Here is a 20,630-nt window from a genome sequence, read left to right as displayed (position 1 = left end):
ATTATTTTTCTTTTATTGCAGGAGATCGTTGGCTTCAGCTGGAATGGGCGTGACGGTAAGTATGGTTTAATTTAGAACAATAAAGAATTGTGTGTTTATTTAAAAAAAGAAAAAGGACTTTATTCTGGGTGTTCCGTATTTTTTTTTTTTACTTTGACTATGGGGTTAGTAACGGGGGTGTCTTAAAGACGCCTCTCCATTACTAACCTGGGCTTGATGTCAGCTGGCATTATAAGCCGACATCAACCCCAGCCCTATTACGCCACTGCCACCGCTACAGGGCAGTGGGAAGAGCGAGGCTAAGTGCCAGAATTGGCGCATCCTATGCATGTGCCATTTCTGGGGTGGCTGACGGCTGGTGTTTCTAGCCTAGGAGGGGGCCAATATTCATGGCACCCTTCCTGGGCTATTAATATCAGCCCCCAGCTGTCTGCCTAGCCTTTGCTAGCTATTAAAATACGGGGGACCCCACGTCATTTTATTTTGGGGTCCCCCATTTTAATAGCTAGTAAAGGCTAGGTATTCAGCTGGGGGCTGATATTAGTAGCCTGGGAAGCTCCATGGGTATTACCCCCTTCCCAGGCTTCAAACATCTGCCCCAGCCGTCTGCTTAACCTCCGCTAGAGACTAAAATTACGGGGAACGCCACGCCAATTTTTTTTTTAATAAATCCTTTATTTTAACACTAAATGACAAGTCCGGTAACCAACACTGTCACTGTACTTCTTATATATGTGACTGACATGTTTCTATCTATCTAATCTATGTGAGATGCTCTATCTTTCTGCTCTAAATTGTCGGGTACCGATGCTGAATTGCCGGCCGGCTTTTTTAAAGAGACGGTGCATGAAAACACTATTATTTTTTTAAATAAATCCTTTAACACCAAATGACAAGTACAGTAACCAACACGGTCACTGTACTTCTTATATATGTGACTGACATGTTTCTATCTATCTAATCTATGTGTGAAGCTCTATTCTTTCTGTTCTAAATTGTCGGGTACCGGTGTATGCCGCTGCTGAATTGCCGGCTTTTCATGTTTCACTGTGAGCACTGTTCCCATCGATTTGGTCAACCACCTCCCCCAATACATTCTACATTATTGTTAGTTGTGTTCCTTCATGTAGAATTAATCTACAAGGAAAGAAAGGGTTTATTTTCATTCCGATACTTGTGTCCCATTGACTTGCATTGGTTTCCAGTATCGGAATCGGCAATATCCGATACTTTTTGGGTATCGGCCCAATCCAATCCGATCTGATATTTCCTGATATCGGAAGGTATCGCTCAACACTAGTCACCAATATAAAAATAGCCATATTTTACAGTCAGTATATAAATCAGAATGCCCAAACTGACAATGGACCTCCGGACCCAAAGATACAACATCATATATGTACACGAGGCTGTAATTTTGGGTCAGGAGGCCTACTATCAGAGCATTGCAGTCCGTAAACGGACAGTGAAAAATGGTCACCCAGACGTCATCATTACCCAATCCCTACTCATAAAATAAATAATTACATGTATGACATGGTGTACGAAAAATGACAGCATCCGCTAAGTTAAAAAACAAATTCACTTACATTAGGCCGCAGTACAGCTGCCATTTTGTAGTAGGTTTCTGCTGCTTCATTTAGACTAGCTTGTCTGAAAAGGAAAGAGCAAAGCAATTCTATTTATCAATCATTAAATAAAGGAGTATCTGATTATTTCATAACATACGGTGACAAGGTAATTTACATATAAACGAAATATATTCGAGTACCCCATGTGTTTCACAGAGCATGACATATAAATTACTCTATTATTATTATACCAGTCCAAATTCGGTTATTAACTCACAGTAATCAATTTAGTTTTTCTTCTTCCTTTTTTATTATTTACTTCATTTATTAGCAGAAACAAATGATTTAACTACTGGAACTCAGTGATCAGCTCATTAATAGTCACCATCCAGTACATTAATAAGATCTCGACCCATCAATCATTCTTAGCACAATTATAAAGGCAAGGTCACATGTAATACAAAAAAGGCATACTTATTGCAAGCACCAGGATGAAAAACGACATTCACAAATTAAAAGCTCATTTATTTTGACATTATTGTTTAGTAGTACATTGGGAAAATGACGATGGTACTGAAACTATGTTATCACTGAAACACAAGAATGTTTTTACGAAGCCGCTTACCTAGGTCTCTGTTTTTGACACTTTTTTTTATAAAAAGCATATCTTACTGTAATCCTTAAAGGATTTGGAAAACGACTAGTGTTTGGTACACTTAAATGCACATATTTTGGGCTAAAAATACTATTTGCAAATCGACTTTATTAAAAAGTTAGCATTTGTTGGCTTTTTACAGGCTGTATGTTTCCTTGCTCATTGCAGAATGAGTTAACGAGGAATCCATATAAGTGAACTTGTTCTGATGGAGAGTTTACTTTTCTAGGGCATGTTTTCTAGAGGAAACAGCTTCAAGGGAACCTGACATTTGATACATTCTTCCTGATCCATGGGCTGCAAGTAACACACACTGGCTGTAAGATTTCAGCCATACAGTGGGGAAAATAAGTATTTGATACACTGCCGATTTTGCAAATTTGCCCACTGACAAAGAATTGCATTTTATTGTATGAAATAAGTATTTGATACATTAGAAAAACAGAACTTAATATTTGGTACAGGAATCCTAGTTAGCAATTACAGAGATCAGATGTTTCCTGTAGTTCTTGACCAAGTTTGCACACACTGCAGCAGGGATTTTGGTCCACTCCTCCATACAGATCTTTCAGATTTCGGGGCTGTCGCTGGTAAACATTGAGTTTCAGCTCCCTCCAAAGATTTTCTATTTGGTTCAGGTCTGGAGCCTGGCTGGGCCACTCCAGGACTTTGAAATGCTTCTTACGGAGCCACTCCTTAGTTTCCCTGGAGGTACGTTTTGGGTCATTGTCTTGCTGGAAGACCCAGCCACGACCCATCTTCAATGCTCTTACTGAGGGAAGGAGGTTGTTGGCCAAAATCTGGTGATACATGACCCAATCCATCCTCCCTTCAATACGGTGCAGTCATCCTGTCCCCTTTGCAGAAAAGCCCCCCAAAAGTATGATGTTTTCCTCACCATACTTCACGGTTGGGACGATGTTCTTGGGCTTGTACCTATCCTTATTCTTCCTCCAAAGCACGGAGAGTGGAGTTGATCCCAAAAAGTTCTATTTTGGCCTCATCCGACCATTGGTGAACTTCAAATTTGCAAAATCGGCAGTGTATCACTGTACACGTTTAACTCTGAAACGTTGTGGCATTTAGTTTAATAGGTGTCGGGGACCAAGCAGCACGATATGCTAATCAGACAGGTGGGTCCTCAGGGGCTTCTCCCTGCCCACTACCCTGGAATGACAGGTCTCCCCCCATACGCTACATGCATGCAGGGAGAGATTCGTCACTCAAGAGGAGCAGGCAGGGAGAAGCCATCGGTGACCTGCATGTGGGACAAATCGGATAACGGTTGTTAACTGTTGTTCTCTGAAACACCCCAGAGTTTCAGAGTTAAACATATATGGCTGACATCATGCATACAAAGTCTGATATGGATCGGGCAACATGTGTCAGCTGTCACATTCTCTTTCAGGAAAATCTCATTCTTTGTGAAGTTTTTTATTTCCTGAAGTGGTTTTGGAGAGTTTTTCAAGTGAAGTTTTGTTTTACTGAATCAGTTTTTGCGCCATTTGATTGTACAGTGCCTATTTTGTAGCATTTTCCATCAGGAGCAACTTTAAGTATTGACACACTTTCTTTTCTCCCACCACACGTTTTTTAAAGCTTGAAGCGCTCTAAAGTCTAAACATATAAATCACAAGTCATTTTTCCACAGAAATGATTAGGAACATTCTTTTGAGTGCTTTTCTGGTATTTTTAGAAACGGGGGACACACAAACCACTCCATAAAAAAACATATTGTGAATATCCATTATCTGTCTTAGGCTACGGCCCAACTATCAGTATTTGGTCAGCATTTTTTCTCAGGAGTGGGAGAGAAAACCAGGAGTGGGTGATAAATGCAGAATTGGTGACTTGTTTCTATTATACCTTTTCTCTGATTGTTCCTCACCTGGTTTTGTCTCCCACTCCTGAGAAAAAATGCTGACCGAATACTGACCAAATACTGATAGTGGGGCTGTGACCTTATTCTGAGCTCCTTTCAGTTTGTTTATAATTACAACAAAGTTCATATAAACTTTGATATTGTCTCTCATCATAAATTAGCACAGATGGCTCCAGGAAAGACAGATAAGAGAGTTATAAACACACATTAGAACAAGCTCACTTATGGATTCTCAGTCAAGTGAGCATTACAAGAAAACTATTCAAATGAACAGTCAACCGTGTTCAACTTTGTAATGTCTGACCTTTTATATGCCTTAACTGGCCAAATGGAGTAATGATTTCTTTGTCAGACAATTGCTTTAAATGGTGCTGCACTTATCACCATAGCTAGCATTAACTTACAACATTCAAACTCCTTGCAGATGTTGTCCGTGGTGGGATCTGGACCCAGGAACCCAAAAATGAAAAGAAACAGTGCTGACCACTGAGCCACCGTGCTTAGTAAATTTTTGCTGCTGCACAAAAAATATACATTTGTACTAGCCAATCAAGGGTGCTGTATCATGGCCTGATATTGCAGATCTTTTATCTCAGGCAAAGACATTTATGTAACATTTTTATTCAATAACTTGCACAATAACCTTTTACTCCAATCCAAGCATTTAAGCTTCATCTACACATTATAAAAAAGGAAGCTGAGAAACCAGCCAGGTTAATGACCCCATTAAATGTGTCTCTCTCTCCGATTATGCAAGTCTAAACACAATATCAGGCAGAAAGGCCTTTGGGTCCTGTCAGACACCAGGGCCTGGTTACTAAAAACAATATGAGGCAGAAAGGTCTTTGGGTCCCATCAGACACCAGGGCCTGGTTACTAAAAACAATATGAGGCATTAAGGCCTTTGGGTCCCATCAGACACCAGGGCCTGGTTACTAAAAACAATATGAGGCAGAAAGGTCTTTGGGTCCCATCAGACACCAGGGCCTGGTTACTAAAAACAATATGAGGCATTAAGGCCTTTGGGTCCCATCAGACACCACGGCCTGGTTGCTAAAACCAATGAGGCAGAAATGCCTTTGGGTCCCATCAGACACCACGGCCTGGTTGCTAAAACCAATGAGGCAGAAAGGTCTTTGGGTCCCATCAGATACCAGGGCCTGGTGCTGAAACCAATGAGGCAGAAAGGCCTTTGGGTCCCATCATACACCAGGGCCTGTTTACTAAAACCAATTTGAGGCAGAAAGGTCTTTGGGTCCCATCAGACACCAGGGCCTGGTTGCTAAAACCAATATGAGGCAGAAAGGCCTTTGGGTCCTGTCGGGCACCAGGGCCTGATTGTGACACCTGCTTTAGCACCCACTATCGCTATCTATGCCAGAAAGTTACCGTAATTGGCACCAGGTACTATGAATTGTTTCATCATCATTTTTTTTTTTCTCGGCCAAGAAACAAGAACAGTACCTCAGTTCAATTTACTTTTCTCATAAATAAAAGAAAAAAAAATTAAATATACTTCCCGTGTCAGTGCCTTAACACATTTAAGTTTGGGTCCTTCATCGGTTTTCTATTTAAAAGACTGATTGTTTTGCAAGCTGCTATGTAGCATATTTCTATTTACTGCTAGCATTAAATAATTCTCCTGCTCTGCCACAGAATATAAAATATTACAGCCGAGGAAATCATTATTCACCCAGAGATGGTTAATGGATTAATTTTACATTGCCCAGATAACAAAACAGCAGGATGAAATATGAAGTCCACTTTTCCCTTTATTTTTTTTTAGATTTATTTTATTTCCTGTGCAACTGTTACATTAGTTTCTGCCTCCAAGAGCAAACTACTAAGGAATTCATGTCAGTATAAAAAAAATGCTAATATTATTTCCACAGCTACAAGCGTTACGCGAGTCTCGTTTGTAGTCTGCTTACAGAAATATGATCCTCCATGCAATGCACAAAATGGATGATGGTTATTACATTCTCTACTACTCAAGTGGAAATGAAGAATTAAAACACTGCTGAAATATTTCTCCACAATCACAAGCTCAGAGAGTGTATTTAGCCATTGCTCCATAAAAAGTAAAATCACTAAAACACATATGAAGTATAGTCCCCTAGGGAGTCTCACCAGTTTAAAGTGAATAACTGATAAGGGATTTTCCCTCCACATGAATAATGGTTTATCTATTTCACAAACATATTTAAGGCTCCTAAAATGATACATTGCTACAAATTACAGGTCTGCGTTTGTCATTTATAAGGGATATTGTTCTTCTGCAGGGATTCTTCGTGAAGAAAAAATGTAAAAATTCTACTGAAATGCATATTTTGCTTTTCTAATCTGTTCATAGTTCAGGAAGATAAATGGGAATGTCACAGACCATAATTAGAAGATAAAAAAAAATAAAACCTCATCATTGTAGCTGATGAAACAAGTAAGAATTTCAAATGATAATTCTGGAAAAAAGATTTTGCACACTTTTAAATTTGCTTAAGCAGTAATGTGCTTAGAAAATTTTATTAAAAAGGTAAAATTGTTAAAAAAAAAAAAAAGTATTGCACAGAAAATAAAATAAAAATCCTTAACTTTAAACTCCTCAAAATGTAAAAGAATTGCTTTACTGGCAGAACTGAAATGTTTCTGGCATTAAACCGGTTTTCTGGGTCTGTTTTTTATTCATAGCTTTTCTTTAGGAAAAGTCATCAATATTAGAATGGGGTAAAGACTGGTAAAGCAAAGTTATTCTATCACAGAATCCAAATTCAATGCACTTTAATGCATCTATGATCTTTTAAACAGGTTTGCTTCCCCCAGGAAGTAGCAGTCAGGCGAAACCTAGGGTCAGGCGATTGCTGGAGTGCCGTGTGGCTGTTTTTCATTTTATGTCCTTTAACAAGATAGGAATTTGTCAGTAAAATTAAAACCTTTTCTTATTTTTTTTACAACGTGTCTGGCTGGAATGCTCTATGTTCAGTAGCTTTTTAAAAGTTATTGACACTGAAGAAATTGCTGGAGTGACTAATGCAGCAAAACAGCACCAGCACTGATAAACATCTATAGATAGACAAACACAAAAATGTGGCAGAAAAGGAGGATTTTCTGACCTTCTCGAAAGAATCTGAATGCGGTAAAGTGCATTTAATTGCAATCCTTGGCCAACCAATAAATAGGTGGAGGTGTCAGAATTAGGACTCTCACTATTACGAACAATATGAAAGTCCCTGAAAACACCATTAACAGAGTCTTGATTCTTGAATGCTTTTTAAAGCAGAAAAAAATTTTGTTCACTTTTTGCTCATGGATTTTTGCCATTTAAGGATGGGTTATGTAGCAAAACTAAGATATTTAATTATAAAAAGACCCCTTGCTTTAACTAACTGAATTAGAGAACATAAAGTTCCTAGTATTTCAATGTTTATGTCTACAAAATACAGAATGACATTTTAAACAAGACTCATCACATAGTTTAGATTCTATTGTCATTTTGAGCAGAACTTTACTGTAACAGTAGACCCTAGTACAAAAAAGAAACAAGTCGCCTTGAAACTCATTTACTTGTTTGATTACAAGGCAGTTTTATATCAGTCCATTTAATTAGAAAATGTAGGCACTGATTGGAAATGCATTGGAAATACACTATTTAAACCGGGGCTGTTGAGTCAGCCAAACCTCCGACTCCTCAATTTCCCTGACTCCCAACCCCACAGCCCTGCCTCACTACTGAGCGTGTACATAAAGTGCAGCACAGATTCATCTCAACTAAAAGCAGAGATCCTTAGATCAAGGATAGAACAGACATTTATAGGACATTTCATAACTTTCCCAAATTCTTAGGAAAAAATATTTCCTACAAACTGCATTGTACTACTGTACCCAATTTATTATATATTTTAGGAGGCGGTCCATTTTATACCGACCACCGAAATGGACACCGACTCCTTGTTTAAACTAGAGTAAATAAATATATAAGGCTGGACCTCTTACTCTACCTACATATAATGCAAAATGAACAATTAATCTTCTAAAATCACTACAATATATTTTTAATAACATTTATTTGAGATCGATATAAAATCTAAAAACAAAATATAATAAAGATGTGCAATAAGCGTTTTTTCTTTTCTTCGCACCCACACACTTGTATAAGCCAAAAGGAGTCATTAATTCCCCTTTTTCTTGCCTTGCTTATTCCTACTTTTTAGTTCTCTGCCATAAATCCTTGCCAGCTTCCGTTTATCTCCATTTTCTTTTCTTTTTTTTACACTTTAAAGCTGCTGTTCTTAGGCCTGTGGCTACACTGTGACCATTGCAAGACAAAGTGTTACTTTATGATTTGGTCCATGCATATTCAATGAGGATATTAAAATTTGCAGCCCATTTTCCGGCACCAACTATCTGGCGTCAAGACTTCATTATTACAGCATGCGATATAAGTGATATACTTTACTAGATTCCAATGATACAAAGTGTGTCTTTAGAGTTAAACTACATCCGATTCCAATTTTCTTCAAACGTTCTTTTATGTTGCTACTTGGCTATCACATTGGAAAGTATCTCATGCCACTGATCTTGCTGGGGAATACTTAGTAAGGGTTACTGTTTATATATGTAGCCTCTCATATGTAGCTACTAATACTGAGCCGGTATCTGGCTGAGAGTTCAGATAATTAACTTTTATGTCAGGGAATACCACAAATATTTCATGGGCAATGTACGAGAACCAAGAATAATACCAACAGACAAAACATTTCCTTCATAACCGTAAAGTGACCATAATCTTTACAGGAGAAGACAGAAAAATTGTGCTAAGTGACCACATGTGATGAATAACACTTGAAAACTTAGCATCAGTCATAGATTATTTCCTACTGGTCCAGACAATGGAATTGCTGGCACACGTCTGTGTAAATTGCAAAACGGCTATTTCTTTGGGGTGGAAAAGGGGTGGTGTAGACAGACTGCTATAAAGCAGCATGTGAATATATAAAATTCTACATGAATATATAAAAGTGTAATATGCATTGTATATGAATCGAGTTAGATGTTGCCTTTAATTGACTTGACAGTATAGTTAATATAACATATTAGGCACAAATAAATTACACAATAAATATGCTGAAATGAGACCGGACAAAGTGGACGTGCTCTCCTATGACAGAATTGTGTGTCCTTCTCATTATAAAGCTTCATCATGGGAACGATTTGCAACTATGGCTGGGAAAGTACAGCATTCAATCGCCCCCATGTGACAGCAGCCTAACTGGGAAAGACAAAACAAGAAACTATACACGTTTTTTTCCTAATGAGCGGTTTAATGACATTTTTATTACAGCTCTCCAAAGGAAGGTGCATTACTTCAATTAAATCTTTTAATTAGAAATATATAACTATTAAAAGCATTCTTGTAAATCACAGTATGCAGAATACAGGACTGGGGAACAGATATGCATGCAAGGTTAATAGCTAGCAGAGAATATAATTAAAGTTTCCAGTTGCACATCATGAAACAGAGGCATTGCTAACTATCCAAGGACAATGAAAGGATAATAACTGCACATTGCACAGAAGGGTTCATTGCATCATAACTGGCTGAACTGCGACACATTGATCAATTACTCATCAAGTTGGAGCTACACTTAATGTATACCTCCATCAGAACACTATTGTAAATGACTATGCTTAAAGAAGATAATCTGGCTTCTTCACTACCACAACTTAAAACTCCCTTTGTGCAAATCCCTGGAAAATAGAGTAGGTGGGCTGCGATGTGAGTATGTGAAATGCAGGGATAAGGTGCATAGTTATTCTACTCATCCCTGCACTTTTTTCAATGGTAAAAAGAACAATTACAATCCTTACACTCAATATAATAATTTATGACATACAAGTTATTAGAGTTAAATGTCCACCAAAAACATCAAGTGTAAATGGTCACTGTACTTTCAGACAAGTTCATCTCCTTTCATAGTGTGCTTAATAAACAAATCCGCAAATCACAATATTTAACCCCTTCACCCTGGGCTAGTTTCCATTTTTTCGTTTTCTCCTCCCCTTCTTCCAAGAGCCATAACTTTTTTTTTTGTCAATATGGCCGCGTGAGGACTTGTTTTTTTGCAGGACAAGTTGTACTTTTGAATGACACCATTGATTTTACCATATAGTGTACCGGAAAATGGGAAAAAAAAATTCCAAGTGCGGTGAAATTGCAAAAAAAAACTGCACTTCCACAATATGTGTACAGTACAGACAGAGGCTTATCAGTGCATGGATGGTATGAACATGATTTTGAAGAAAGTTTAGATATGGGCCAAACTGGGACAGTTAGACAAGTATGTTAAGGCGATAGGCCAGCCTAAAGAAATGAGTTTTTAGGGCATGCTTAAAGCTGTGGGTATTGGGAATTAATCGAATTGTCCTGGGTAGTGCATTCCAAAGAATTGGCGCAGCATGTGAGAAATCTTGGAGACGGGAGTGGGAGGTTTGGATTAAGGAGGATTTTAAGTCATTAGCAGTACCGAGAGCACAGGAAGGGTGGTAGACTGAGATGAGGGAGGAGATACAGAGTGGTGCTGAATCGTGGAGAGCTTTGTAGGTAAGAGTGATAAGTTTATATTGAACTCTGTATTGGATAGGCAACCAGTGCAATGACTGGCACAGGGAAGAGGCATCGGTGTATTGGTTGGAGAGGAATATGACCCTGGCTGCTGCATTCAGGATGGATTGGAGAGGGGAAAGTTTAGAAAGAGGAAGCCCGATTAGTAAAGAGTTGCAATAGCCAGACGAGAATGAATAAGAGCTACAGTAAGAGTTTTTGCCGAGTCAAAGGTAAGAAAAGTTCTGATCCTAGAGATGATTTTGAGGTATATATGACACGAGCGAGTGAGTAATTTGATGTGACGAGTGAAGGAAAGTTCTGAATCGAGTATGACTCCAAGACAGCGGGCTTATTTCTGGGAGTAAAGGTGGAGCCACAAATGGGAATGGCAATATCGGGCACAGGTAGGTTAGTGGAGGGAGGAAATACGAATAGTTCAGTTTTTGTCAGATTCAATTTTAGATAGAGGGAGGACATAGTGTTAGACACAGCGGAAAGACAATCGCTGGTATTTTGTAATAATGCAGGGGTGATGTCTGGAGAAGAGGAATATAATTGGGTGTCATCAGCATAGAGATGGTACTGAAAACCGAATCTGCTGATTGTTTGTCCAATAGGAGCGTTGTACAAGGAGAAAAGAAGGGGGCCTAGGACTGATCCTTGAGGGACCCCGACAATAAGGCGAAGGGGAGAGGAAGAGGAGCCGGCAAAAGACACAGTGAAGGAGCGGTCAGAGAGGTAGGAGGAGAACCAGGATAGAACAGTGTCCTTGAGGTCAATAGAGTGAAGCATAGTGAGGAGGAGCTGGTGATCCACAGTGTCGAATGTTGCGGAGAGATCTAGGAGAATCAGCAGGGAGTAGTGACCATTAGATTTAGCTGTTAGTAAATCATTAGCGACTTTGGTGAGGGCAGTTTCAGTAGAATGTGAAGAGCGGAAACCAGATTATAGATGGTCAAGATGAGAATTATCTGAGAGATAGCGGATTAGACGGGAGTGGACCAGGCGTTCCAGGAGCTTTAGATAAAGGGAAGATTGGAAACAGGTCTGTAGTTAGCAGCACAGTTCTGGTTGAGGGATGGCTTTTTAAGTAATGGATGTATGCTGGCATGTTTAAAAGAGGAGGGAAAGATACCAGATGAGAGGGAGAGGTTGAATATTTTAGTTAGGTGAGTGGTGACAGCTGGAGAAAGGGACTTAAGGAGATGTGAGGGAATAGGGTCACTGGAGCAGGTGGTAGGGCGAGAGGAAGCAAGGAGCCTGGTCACTTTTTCTTCCACGACTGGTTCGAAGTCAGAGAGTGAGCAAGATGCACTGTGGGAGGGAGGAGCATGAATAACATTTGGGGATTGGGAGAAAAATTTCCTGGCGGATATGGTCAATTTTTTCTTTGAAATAATTGGCTAGATAGTCAGCGCTGAGGTCGGTGGTCGGGGCCTCTGCTGTTTGATTAAGGAGAGAGTGAAACGTGTCGAAGAGGTGTTTAGGATTATTGGACAGTCATATGATGAGGCTGTTAAAGTTGGTTTGTTTAGAGATGTGAAGGGCGGAGTTATAGATTTTAAGCATAAATTTGTAATGGAGGAAATCTTCAGCCAGATTAGATTTTCTCGACAGCCTTTCAGCACACCTAGAGCACCGCTGGAGAAAACGTGTTTGAAGTGTGTGCCAGGGTTGTCCCAGTCTTTGCTGAGTTGTTCTCTCTGTAGGAGGTGCGGCTTCATCCAGGGCGCATTGCAATGTTTCGTTATAAAGCTTCAGTGCAGAGTCAGGACATGAGAGGGAGGAGATCGGGGCCAATGATGATTGCAGCGTTTTCATAAATTTCTAGGTGTTAATGGCGCGTATATTTCTATAGGTGTGGAAAGTGGGGGTGTCTTGAGCAGGGAGACAGTTCTTGACAGAGAAAGAAAGAAGGTTGTGGTCAGAGAGAGGAAGAGGAGAGTTAGTAAAGTCATGTATTGAACAGAGCTGAGTGAAGATCAAATCAAGAGTATTTCCATCTTCATGTGTACGAGAGTTAGTAAGCTGTGAAAGGCCAAAGGAGGAAGTTAGTGATAAAAGATGAGCTACAGATGGGGAGAGGGGATCGCCAATTGGGATGTTAAAGTCCCCCATGAAGAGAGTGGGGATGTCACAGGATAGAAAGTATGGAAGCCAAGTGGCAAAGTGATCCAGAAACTGACGGGAGGGGCCCGAGGGGGTGATACACATCCGCCACTCGCAGGGAGAATGGCCGGAAGAGTCTGACTGTGTGGGCCTCAAAAGAAGGGAAGATAAGTGAGGGAACTGGGAGGATAAGCTGAAAAGTACATTTTTCTGAAAGGAGCTGACCAACAGCTCCACCTGGTCTGTTGTCAGCTCACGGGGTCTGAGAGAAGTGTAGGCCAGCAAGGGAATTTGAGAGGAAGAAATCATGGATGTAGGAGAGTTTATTACATGATGACCGCACGTTCCAAAGGGCACAGTTGAATGAGACAGATGATATGCACGGAATATTAATGAGATTGGCAGGGTTTCTGAATGTAGCAGGGAAAGAGTTAGTGTTATTATTACAAGAAGGTCCTGTATTAGAAGAAATATCACCTGCGACTAAGATAAGGAAGATAGAGAGAGTGAGCAGATTGGTGAGTGATTTGTGAGAGCGTTTCTTGTGTTGTATGGTGGGAGTGAATAGGTCTGTGTGGTAAAACATTTTGAAGAGAGCATGACAGCTGTACATAGGAGAAGAGAGGAGAGAGGAGTTAATATGGATGAACGTTGCCGAGTATGTGGGAGAACGGTGAATGTGGATGATTGTAGCAGCCAGAATATAAATGGCACAAATACAAATGGTGAACACTGTTTGCAAAATAGATGGTCTGGCAGCAAGTTTGTTTAATTGTCTTGGATGTCTTACCTGTCTCCTGCCCTGTCCAACTGTCATGTCTAACTGTGGCGGGACTTTGAAAACCAATGGGACTTCGAAAAACTATGCATAAATGCTATATGCATAAATTCCCACGCATAAATGCTGCCCCTCAACTATGTCTCAATATATAGGGAAGTATGGGCTTAGATCTAACACAGATTTAACACGTTAGCAATCAATAAACTAGCTTAAGACAACAGGAAACAATAAAACTGCAGGAAAAAAACAGACTAGCAGATCTACATGGATCATAAAACTTGGTGAAGTGTGATGACCTTAAAGCATCATGGCTTAAAAAATGTAGATGAATGGGAAGTATATTCCAATCAGTTGCAGAGCAATACAGGCATGAAGATGCAATTTACCATGTTCACAATATGGTAAAACTTACCTTGCAATATGATGCTTCAGGTCAGTACGAGCACGTAGATATCAAACATCTATAGTTGTTTTTTTTAAGTTAAGTGGTGAAGAAAATCCTGAAATTTCTACGATTTTTTTTTTGCTTTTGTCGCCATTTTCCGAGACCTGTAGCACTTTCATTTTTCAGGATCTGGAGTTGGAGAGGGGTCTTTTTTTTTTTGCGCCCTGAGCTGACGTTTTTACTGATACCAATTTGGGGTAGATACAATGTTTTGATTGTCGATTATTGCATTTTATTGCAATACTGCTGAGGCCCAAAAAATGCAATTCAGGCGTTTCAATTTTTTCTCGTTACGCTGTTTACCGATCTAATCAATTTATTTTATATTTAGATAGATCGGACATTTCTGAAAGCAGCAATACCAAATATGTGTATTTTTCATTTGTTTTATTTTCAATGCGACAATAGGAAGGGGGATTTGAACTTGTGTTTTTTTGGGGTTTTTTTTTTTCCATATTTTTTTAAACTTTTTTTTCTTTTCATTTTATTTAATAGTCCCCCTTAGGAAACTTGAAGCTGCAATCGTCCAATTGCTTGTGCTATACATAGCAGGGCTTCAGTCCTGCATGTATAGCAGAAATCACGATTACATGACAGAGGCAAAGATGGGCGGGATGAATGACGGTGCCTGTTAAATCCCGCAGTCAGTGATTGACAGCAGGATTTAACTAGTTAACAGTCGCGGGCTGTATGTTGTTTTACACTACAGACGTCACTTCAAAGTGCCAGCCATTAGGTGTGCCCCTTCTAACTTACTGCGCACTAGCAACCTTAAGACAGGAACCACATAAGGCAGTGGGGAGGGTCTAAAACAGCATTAAACTGCAACAATTATGAATGAGCATTGTTAAAAATGCTCCTTTCACGATTATTTTGCTGTTTAAACAGGCTGCCTATCACCTGATGAACAAGGAAAATGCTCATTAATAGGGTGAAATGATCTTCAGCACAGAAAACCATTGTTTTCGATGAAGCATCGTTCTTAGTGAAGATCACTCAGTGCGCATTGTTCACTTTGATCTGCATGTGTAAACAGGCATTTAACTGAAAGCTGATCCGGGAAAAGTTTACCGATGGGCAATGCATAGAGACATAAAGAGAGGAGCACGTTCAGTTTGGGGCAGGGAAGCCTATGAACAATGGAAAATACAAAGACTGCTGGGAAGTGAGAGAAAGTAAGTCCTGCAGCTATAGTGCTGGCAGAATGCTGATGAAGAAGTGCGGCCCACTGAAAAAGAATACATGGCACGTTACAACGTGAGAAACGGATCCGTTCCTGGACTTATTACACTGATATTGCTTACATCAAGTTGGATGCACATAGAAGCGGCAAGACTATGATTTTACCCAGGTATTCTGTGACATATTTGTTTTAGTAAATACTTCGTAAACATTACTTTAGTAATGAAATCTGCAATTCTGGAGCATCTTTTTAGAACTCTGCATTGTACCATTCCTATGTTATTCCACCCCAAAATGTATTAATAAATTGACAATTGGGCAGACAATTGGCATTGTCAAAGTATCCTTATATACGATGACACTACCTACCCAATCTGTGCGGACAGTGTCAGATTGTGTAATAACATACCCTACTGACTAAGGGAATTATAATGCTTAGCAATCAATTTACTACTTATTTAGATTTTATCGAGGATGTACGAGTGAATACAATTAATTGATAAAATAGACACTTTACCTCAACGCAAAATGGCGTAAAGTCACTCTGGGGTGTCTGTGTGTGGAGAGGGCTCAGGAACTATGCTCCCTCCAAATGCGGTAAATGCTGGCAAGGTTATATAGTTGGCATCTGTATCTCCCAATAAACTTATTGGGAGATAAAGCTCTGTACTTTGCAGCGGCCACAAAGCAATATACAGTCATGGCCACTGTTGGCACCCTTGAGATTGTTCCAGAAAATAAAGTATTACACAAAATAGGCCCGACAAAATTGTTGTCACCTTTCCAAAATTGTGGGTAAACAACAGGGCTGTGGAGTAGGAGTCAGTGTACATTTTGGTGGAGTCAGAGTCGGTATGAAATGGACCAACTCCAACTCCTAAAATATATAATAAATTGGGTACAGTAATTCAATGCAGTTTGTGGGGAATATTTTTTTCATAAGAATTTGGGAAAGTTCTGAAATATCCTATAAATGTCTATCCTATTCCTGATCTAAGGGTCTAGACTTTTAGCTGAGATTAATTTGTGCTACAGTAAATTTATCACTTAAACATGAGCCATGTATGAGGGAGTCGGAGTCAGAGTCGGAGTCATGGAAATTGAGGAGTCGGAGTTGGAGTCGGAGGTTTGACTTACCTACTCCACAGACCTGGTAAACAACTTTGTTTCAAGCATGTGATGCTTGATCAAACTCACCTGTGGAAAGTAACAGGTGTGGGCAATATGAAAATCACACCTGAAACCAGATAAAAAGGGGAGTTGACTCAATCTTGTGTTGACTCATGTGTAATTGCAATAATTTTCTGGGAGAAATACTTAATTTTCTGGAACAAGTTCAAGTGTGCCAACACTTTTGACCATGACTGTATGGGGTTGCTGAGTTCCATCTCTTATATCGTGTAGCTTTGGCTGCTTCCAGAGTGGATTTCAGCTGATCGGTGGGGGTACTGTGTGTTGGATCCCATCAATCTCATACTGATAACATGTCCATAGGACAAAGCATAGCCATATTACTTGTATGTTTTAGCTTCTTAGAATCTGATGGTAAAGCCATTTTATTACTGTGTTCAATGAATATCAAGGTAACAGCTTTACAATCACCTGCGGAGAAGAAAAATGAATAGAAACAACCAATATGGCTGCATTACCAGTTGTATCTTGAATCAAAAAAGGTTTTCCTAAAGCAAACACTTATGCCCAATTCATAGTACCTTTTTTTACTGGGACTCCCTCCAATTACAAGAATGTGGGTCCCATTTTTCCCATTTTAATGGAGCAGACACACTGACGATCAATTGAAATGAATCAACTTTCAATACAGAAGCATCATGCATGCTCATCCATACTTCATGTAGCAATCTACCACATACCATCTAGCCTTTGGATAATCAATATGTTTTGATCATTAAAGCCCCTTTAAAATTGGTAAAACAAAACAACCTTTTTTTCCCCTTATGTTGTTTGAGAATGTGCACAGAGATCATCCATATACCGAAATTACAAAGCAGGCCACTTACCTAAGCATATGAGCAGCATTAAAGACTACATCAAATTCAGAGCTGTCCAATTCGGCAGCTTTCTTGGCCATTTTTGCTGCTTCTACAATACGACCTTCTTCCAGAAGAAACTGGCCTGCAATGCAAATACATATAATCAGATGTCAAGAAATAGCACGGCTGAATTCAGGGGTAGAAGAAAGGCAGTGAACGCAGCTGTCAGCGAGCACATTCATGCTTTATCTTAGTGATAGATGTTGTCTGCCTCATCCTACCTTTTCCTATGCTGCAATCATTAACTCCCCTGCAATAATTCAATCCAGCATGAAAACTTTTCGAGTTCTACCTCTACACGGAGAGTAGGGCCAGGAAAGTTTTTTTTTTTCCTTTTCCTAAGTGATTAAATCTGACCGAAAAATATTTAGAAACAATTGTCACCAGGTCAAAAGTGACTGAATTTTGCTATTGCATTCCTGATGTTCCCCTGAGTATTCTGTACATATATATATATATATATATATATATATATATATATATATATATATATATATATATATATATATATATATAATTAGTTATTTTTTAAATCCGCCATACGGTTCTAGAAATATGGACCTTTTACTTTAGTGCAAATCTGTATGGTTTTTCGCGAGGCGGTGTTGCTCACAGGATTGTTTGCGGGCATGCCTTTAGACTGCTTGGTATAATTACCCAGATCTCTGGAACCATATGACAGATTTTAAAAAAGTAAAAAACTGAATACTCGCGAGAGCAGGAATAAAACGAGGACAAAAAATGGCCACTATTGACCTTGTGATAAGTTCTCTTTAAGCAACTACGTCACAAAACAGATAACTCCAGAAAACGTTTTCCATATTTTTAATGAACTCTTGAGACAGAGCCTTTTATACAATTCTTACATTGCTCTTTGAGATGCCCCGCGGATGTCTTGATGTACTTTTGGATTACTCCATTATAAAGTAGGATCATTTCTATTAATGCAAATAAATAACAGAACTTCTCATACTGTAGTTCTCTAATATTATACTAAAACATAAAATGCAGATACCCTTAGTTGTGATTAATTTAATACGTCCTTTACCCTGATTACGAACTACTAAAAAAATAATTTTGAAAAATAACTTCCAATTAAATCAGCTGCCTAATTGTACAAATCAGGGTAAAATGCCTTAGAAGATTGCTTTGCATCAAGTACAGTAATTGCCGATGGGGCCAACTACAAAGAGGGTGAGCACTTGTGGGTCATGTTACACTCTTCCTTTGAAGTAAATGATCATGAATCAATTTCTGACAACACTTAAGAATCGCAAATAACATAAACTGAGCGTAAGTCTTTAATCCACTGAACTGAGCAGAAAGTTCAGCGGGACACAACAGTGTCGGAAGACTGTCAGCCTTCCATTCCATGCAAGCAAATTAATCAAAGTAAATGAAAGCAGTAAAAAGCCACCCATCCGTCTGCAGATAGCCTGGGCGGCAGAATATTCACAATGTCTGATGGTGTATTATTATACACGTCTCAAGAGCCATTCTTTTGATGGCTGATATAAGCAGAACTTCTAGTTGGCATTCTAAATGGAAATTATAATAATGATGTGCAGCTGTTGAGTCCGACACATGGTCTCATAAAATGCTCATGGACAGAGTTAGACACACACCATTGTTGTCGCATGCTTTGTTGGTTAGTGTCAATGTGTCTAAATAGGTACTCATCACGCTTTTTTTTAGCTAGTATGAATAAATCTAAATATATACTATTTTTCCTTGTCTCTACGTCGACCTTGTAAGGTAGGGAACTTCAGAGGTGGCCATGCTTCATATAGGCCTATCACATGTACCACCCATGCCATGAAAGGCTAATAGGGATTGTACAGATCTGATCCCACATACACCAAATGATTAGAGACCATTACATATTTACAGACCAAATTCACAGCAGTATGCGGGCTCAGACATTACTATATTATATTAGTAATATAAAGTGTGTAGATAGTACTTTATTTCTAACTGAATCATACAAAGTTGCTGTGTATTTTAATTTTTAGAAGAAAAATGGTCCATGTTACATCAAATGTCAATCTTCTGCATTCCTTCTAGGGGAGAATATCCCAAAATTAATGAGTAATAGGTGGCACGTAACATGACTATAGTTTCAAATTATCTTTTGTTCTTACTATTTTGACAACTGGTCTTAAACGAAAAACATTTGTGTTGCCCGCAGCTAATATTCACATCACCAAATGGTGAAAATGAGCAAGTTCTCAATTTTAGTTTCCGTTTCCAGTCGGATCAACCGACTACCACATTGGAAATAGCGAAGAGGCTGATCTGTTCGAGAAACTGTGTTGTGTGCATCATCACACTCAACCTATTGGGTGGTCCTTCGTAAGCGCCAAACAAAGACATTCCTCGCTGTGCAAAGAACATGCAGCAAAGTAAGTTAAGAAGGTCGACTGATTAATTTATTCAAAATTAGTTTCTTTCAAATCTGTGGTGAAGGGCCTGGAGTTCTCAGTTCATGCTGATTTCGGAATGCAGCTTGGTTTGTATTGCTCTTGGCAATGTTAGGTTCTGAAGAAGACTGGCTGATGGTAGAGACCTTTCTGTTGATTAGCAATAAGAAAAATTATTTAATCATTGTGAAACACAGAATATAACTATCCATGGTGCTAAACGTATGGCTCATAAACCAGAGTCAAGAACAAGTGCCAAAGGTTTACTTCAACCAATAAAAACAAATCACTTTAAATATATGGTATTTGATCTGTAAGTGTTCTGCGAATACTAATGCTTTTTTGAAAAATCTTTTACAAACCAAAACTATTTGAAATTATGAAATGTGTCTTAAACAGATGGTATGGCTTTTACTCCTTTTCTGCTTTTATTCTTTTTTAGGTGTTTAAAGAATTAAGTTAATTATCCATATTGACATGTGAAGAAACTGTTACACATTTGCATTTCAAATTTGAATTTAAACTCCTATCTTTATAACAAGCAGTATTTGTGCTTCAATACTATTGCATATGCATTAAATATGGCTCATGATCTAAATGCTTAACCTCTTCACGCCACGGCCAATTTCCGTTTTTTCCTACCTTTATTCCAAGAGCCATAACTTTATTTTTCCACCTACATAGCAGTGTGAGGGCTTGTTTTTTTGCAGGTCGAATTATACTTTTGAATGACACCATTAATTTTATCATGTGATGCACTATAAAGCGGCAAAATAGTTCAAAGTGCAATTCCACAATGTTTTTTTTGATTTACCATTTTCATTGTACGGTAAAACTGACCTGGCAAAATAATTCTCCAGGTCATTACGATTACACAGACACCAAACATGTATAGTTTTTTTTATTTCAGTGGTGAAAAACAAATTCGGAAATTTG

At 38.9% G+C, this 20,630-nt stretch overlaps 1 protein-coding gene across 1 annotated transcript in view; it reads right to left on the bottom strand.

The window, feature by feature from the left end:
- The window catches only part of TMTC2 (transmembrane O-mannosyltransferase targeting cadherins 2), a 370,418-nt gene that overhangs the window by 28,798 nt on the left and 320,990 nt on the right, over window positions 1-20,630 (bottom strand). Inside the window, exons 10-11 of the mRNA XM_073651619.1 lie at window positions 17,242-17,356; window positions 1,590-1,653 (exon numbers count right to left, since the gene is read on the bottom strand). Coding sequence (XP_073507720.1) covers window positions 1,590-1,653; window positions 17,242-17,356 — 179 coding nt within the window. The remainder of the gene's footprint in view (window positions 1-1,589; window positions 1,654-17,241; window positions 17,357-20,630) is intronic.

This window comes from Phyllobates terribilis, unplaced genomic scaffold (genome assembly GCF_046119375.1).
Source record: "Phyllobates terribilis strain yellow unplaced genomic scaffold, ASM4611937v1 Scaffold_11__3_contigs__length_659146591, whole genome shotgun sequence".
Classification (NCBI taxonomy): Eukaryota; Metazoa; Chordata; class Amphibia; order Anura; family Dendrobatidae; genus Phyllobates; species Phyllobates terribilis.
The sequence above is the reverse complement of the archived record's forward strand: the minus strand, read 5'-3'. Positions and strand labels throughout refer to the sequence as shown.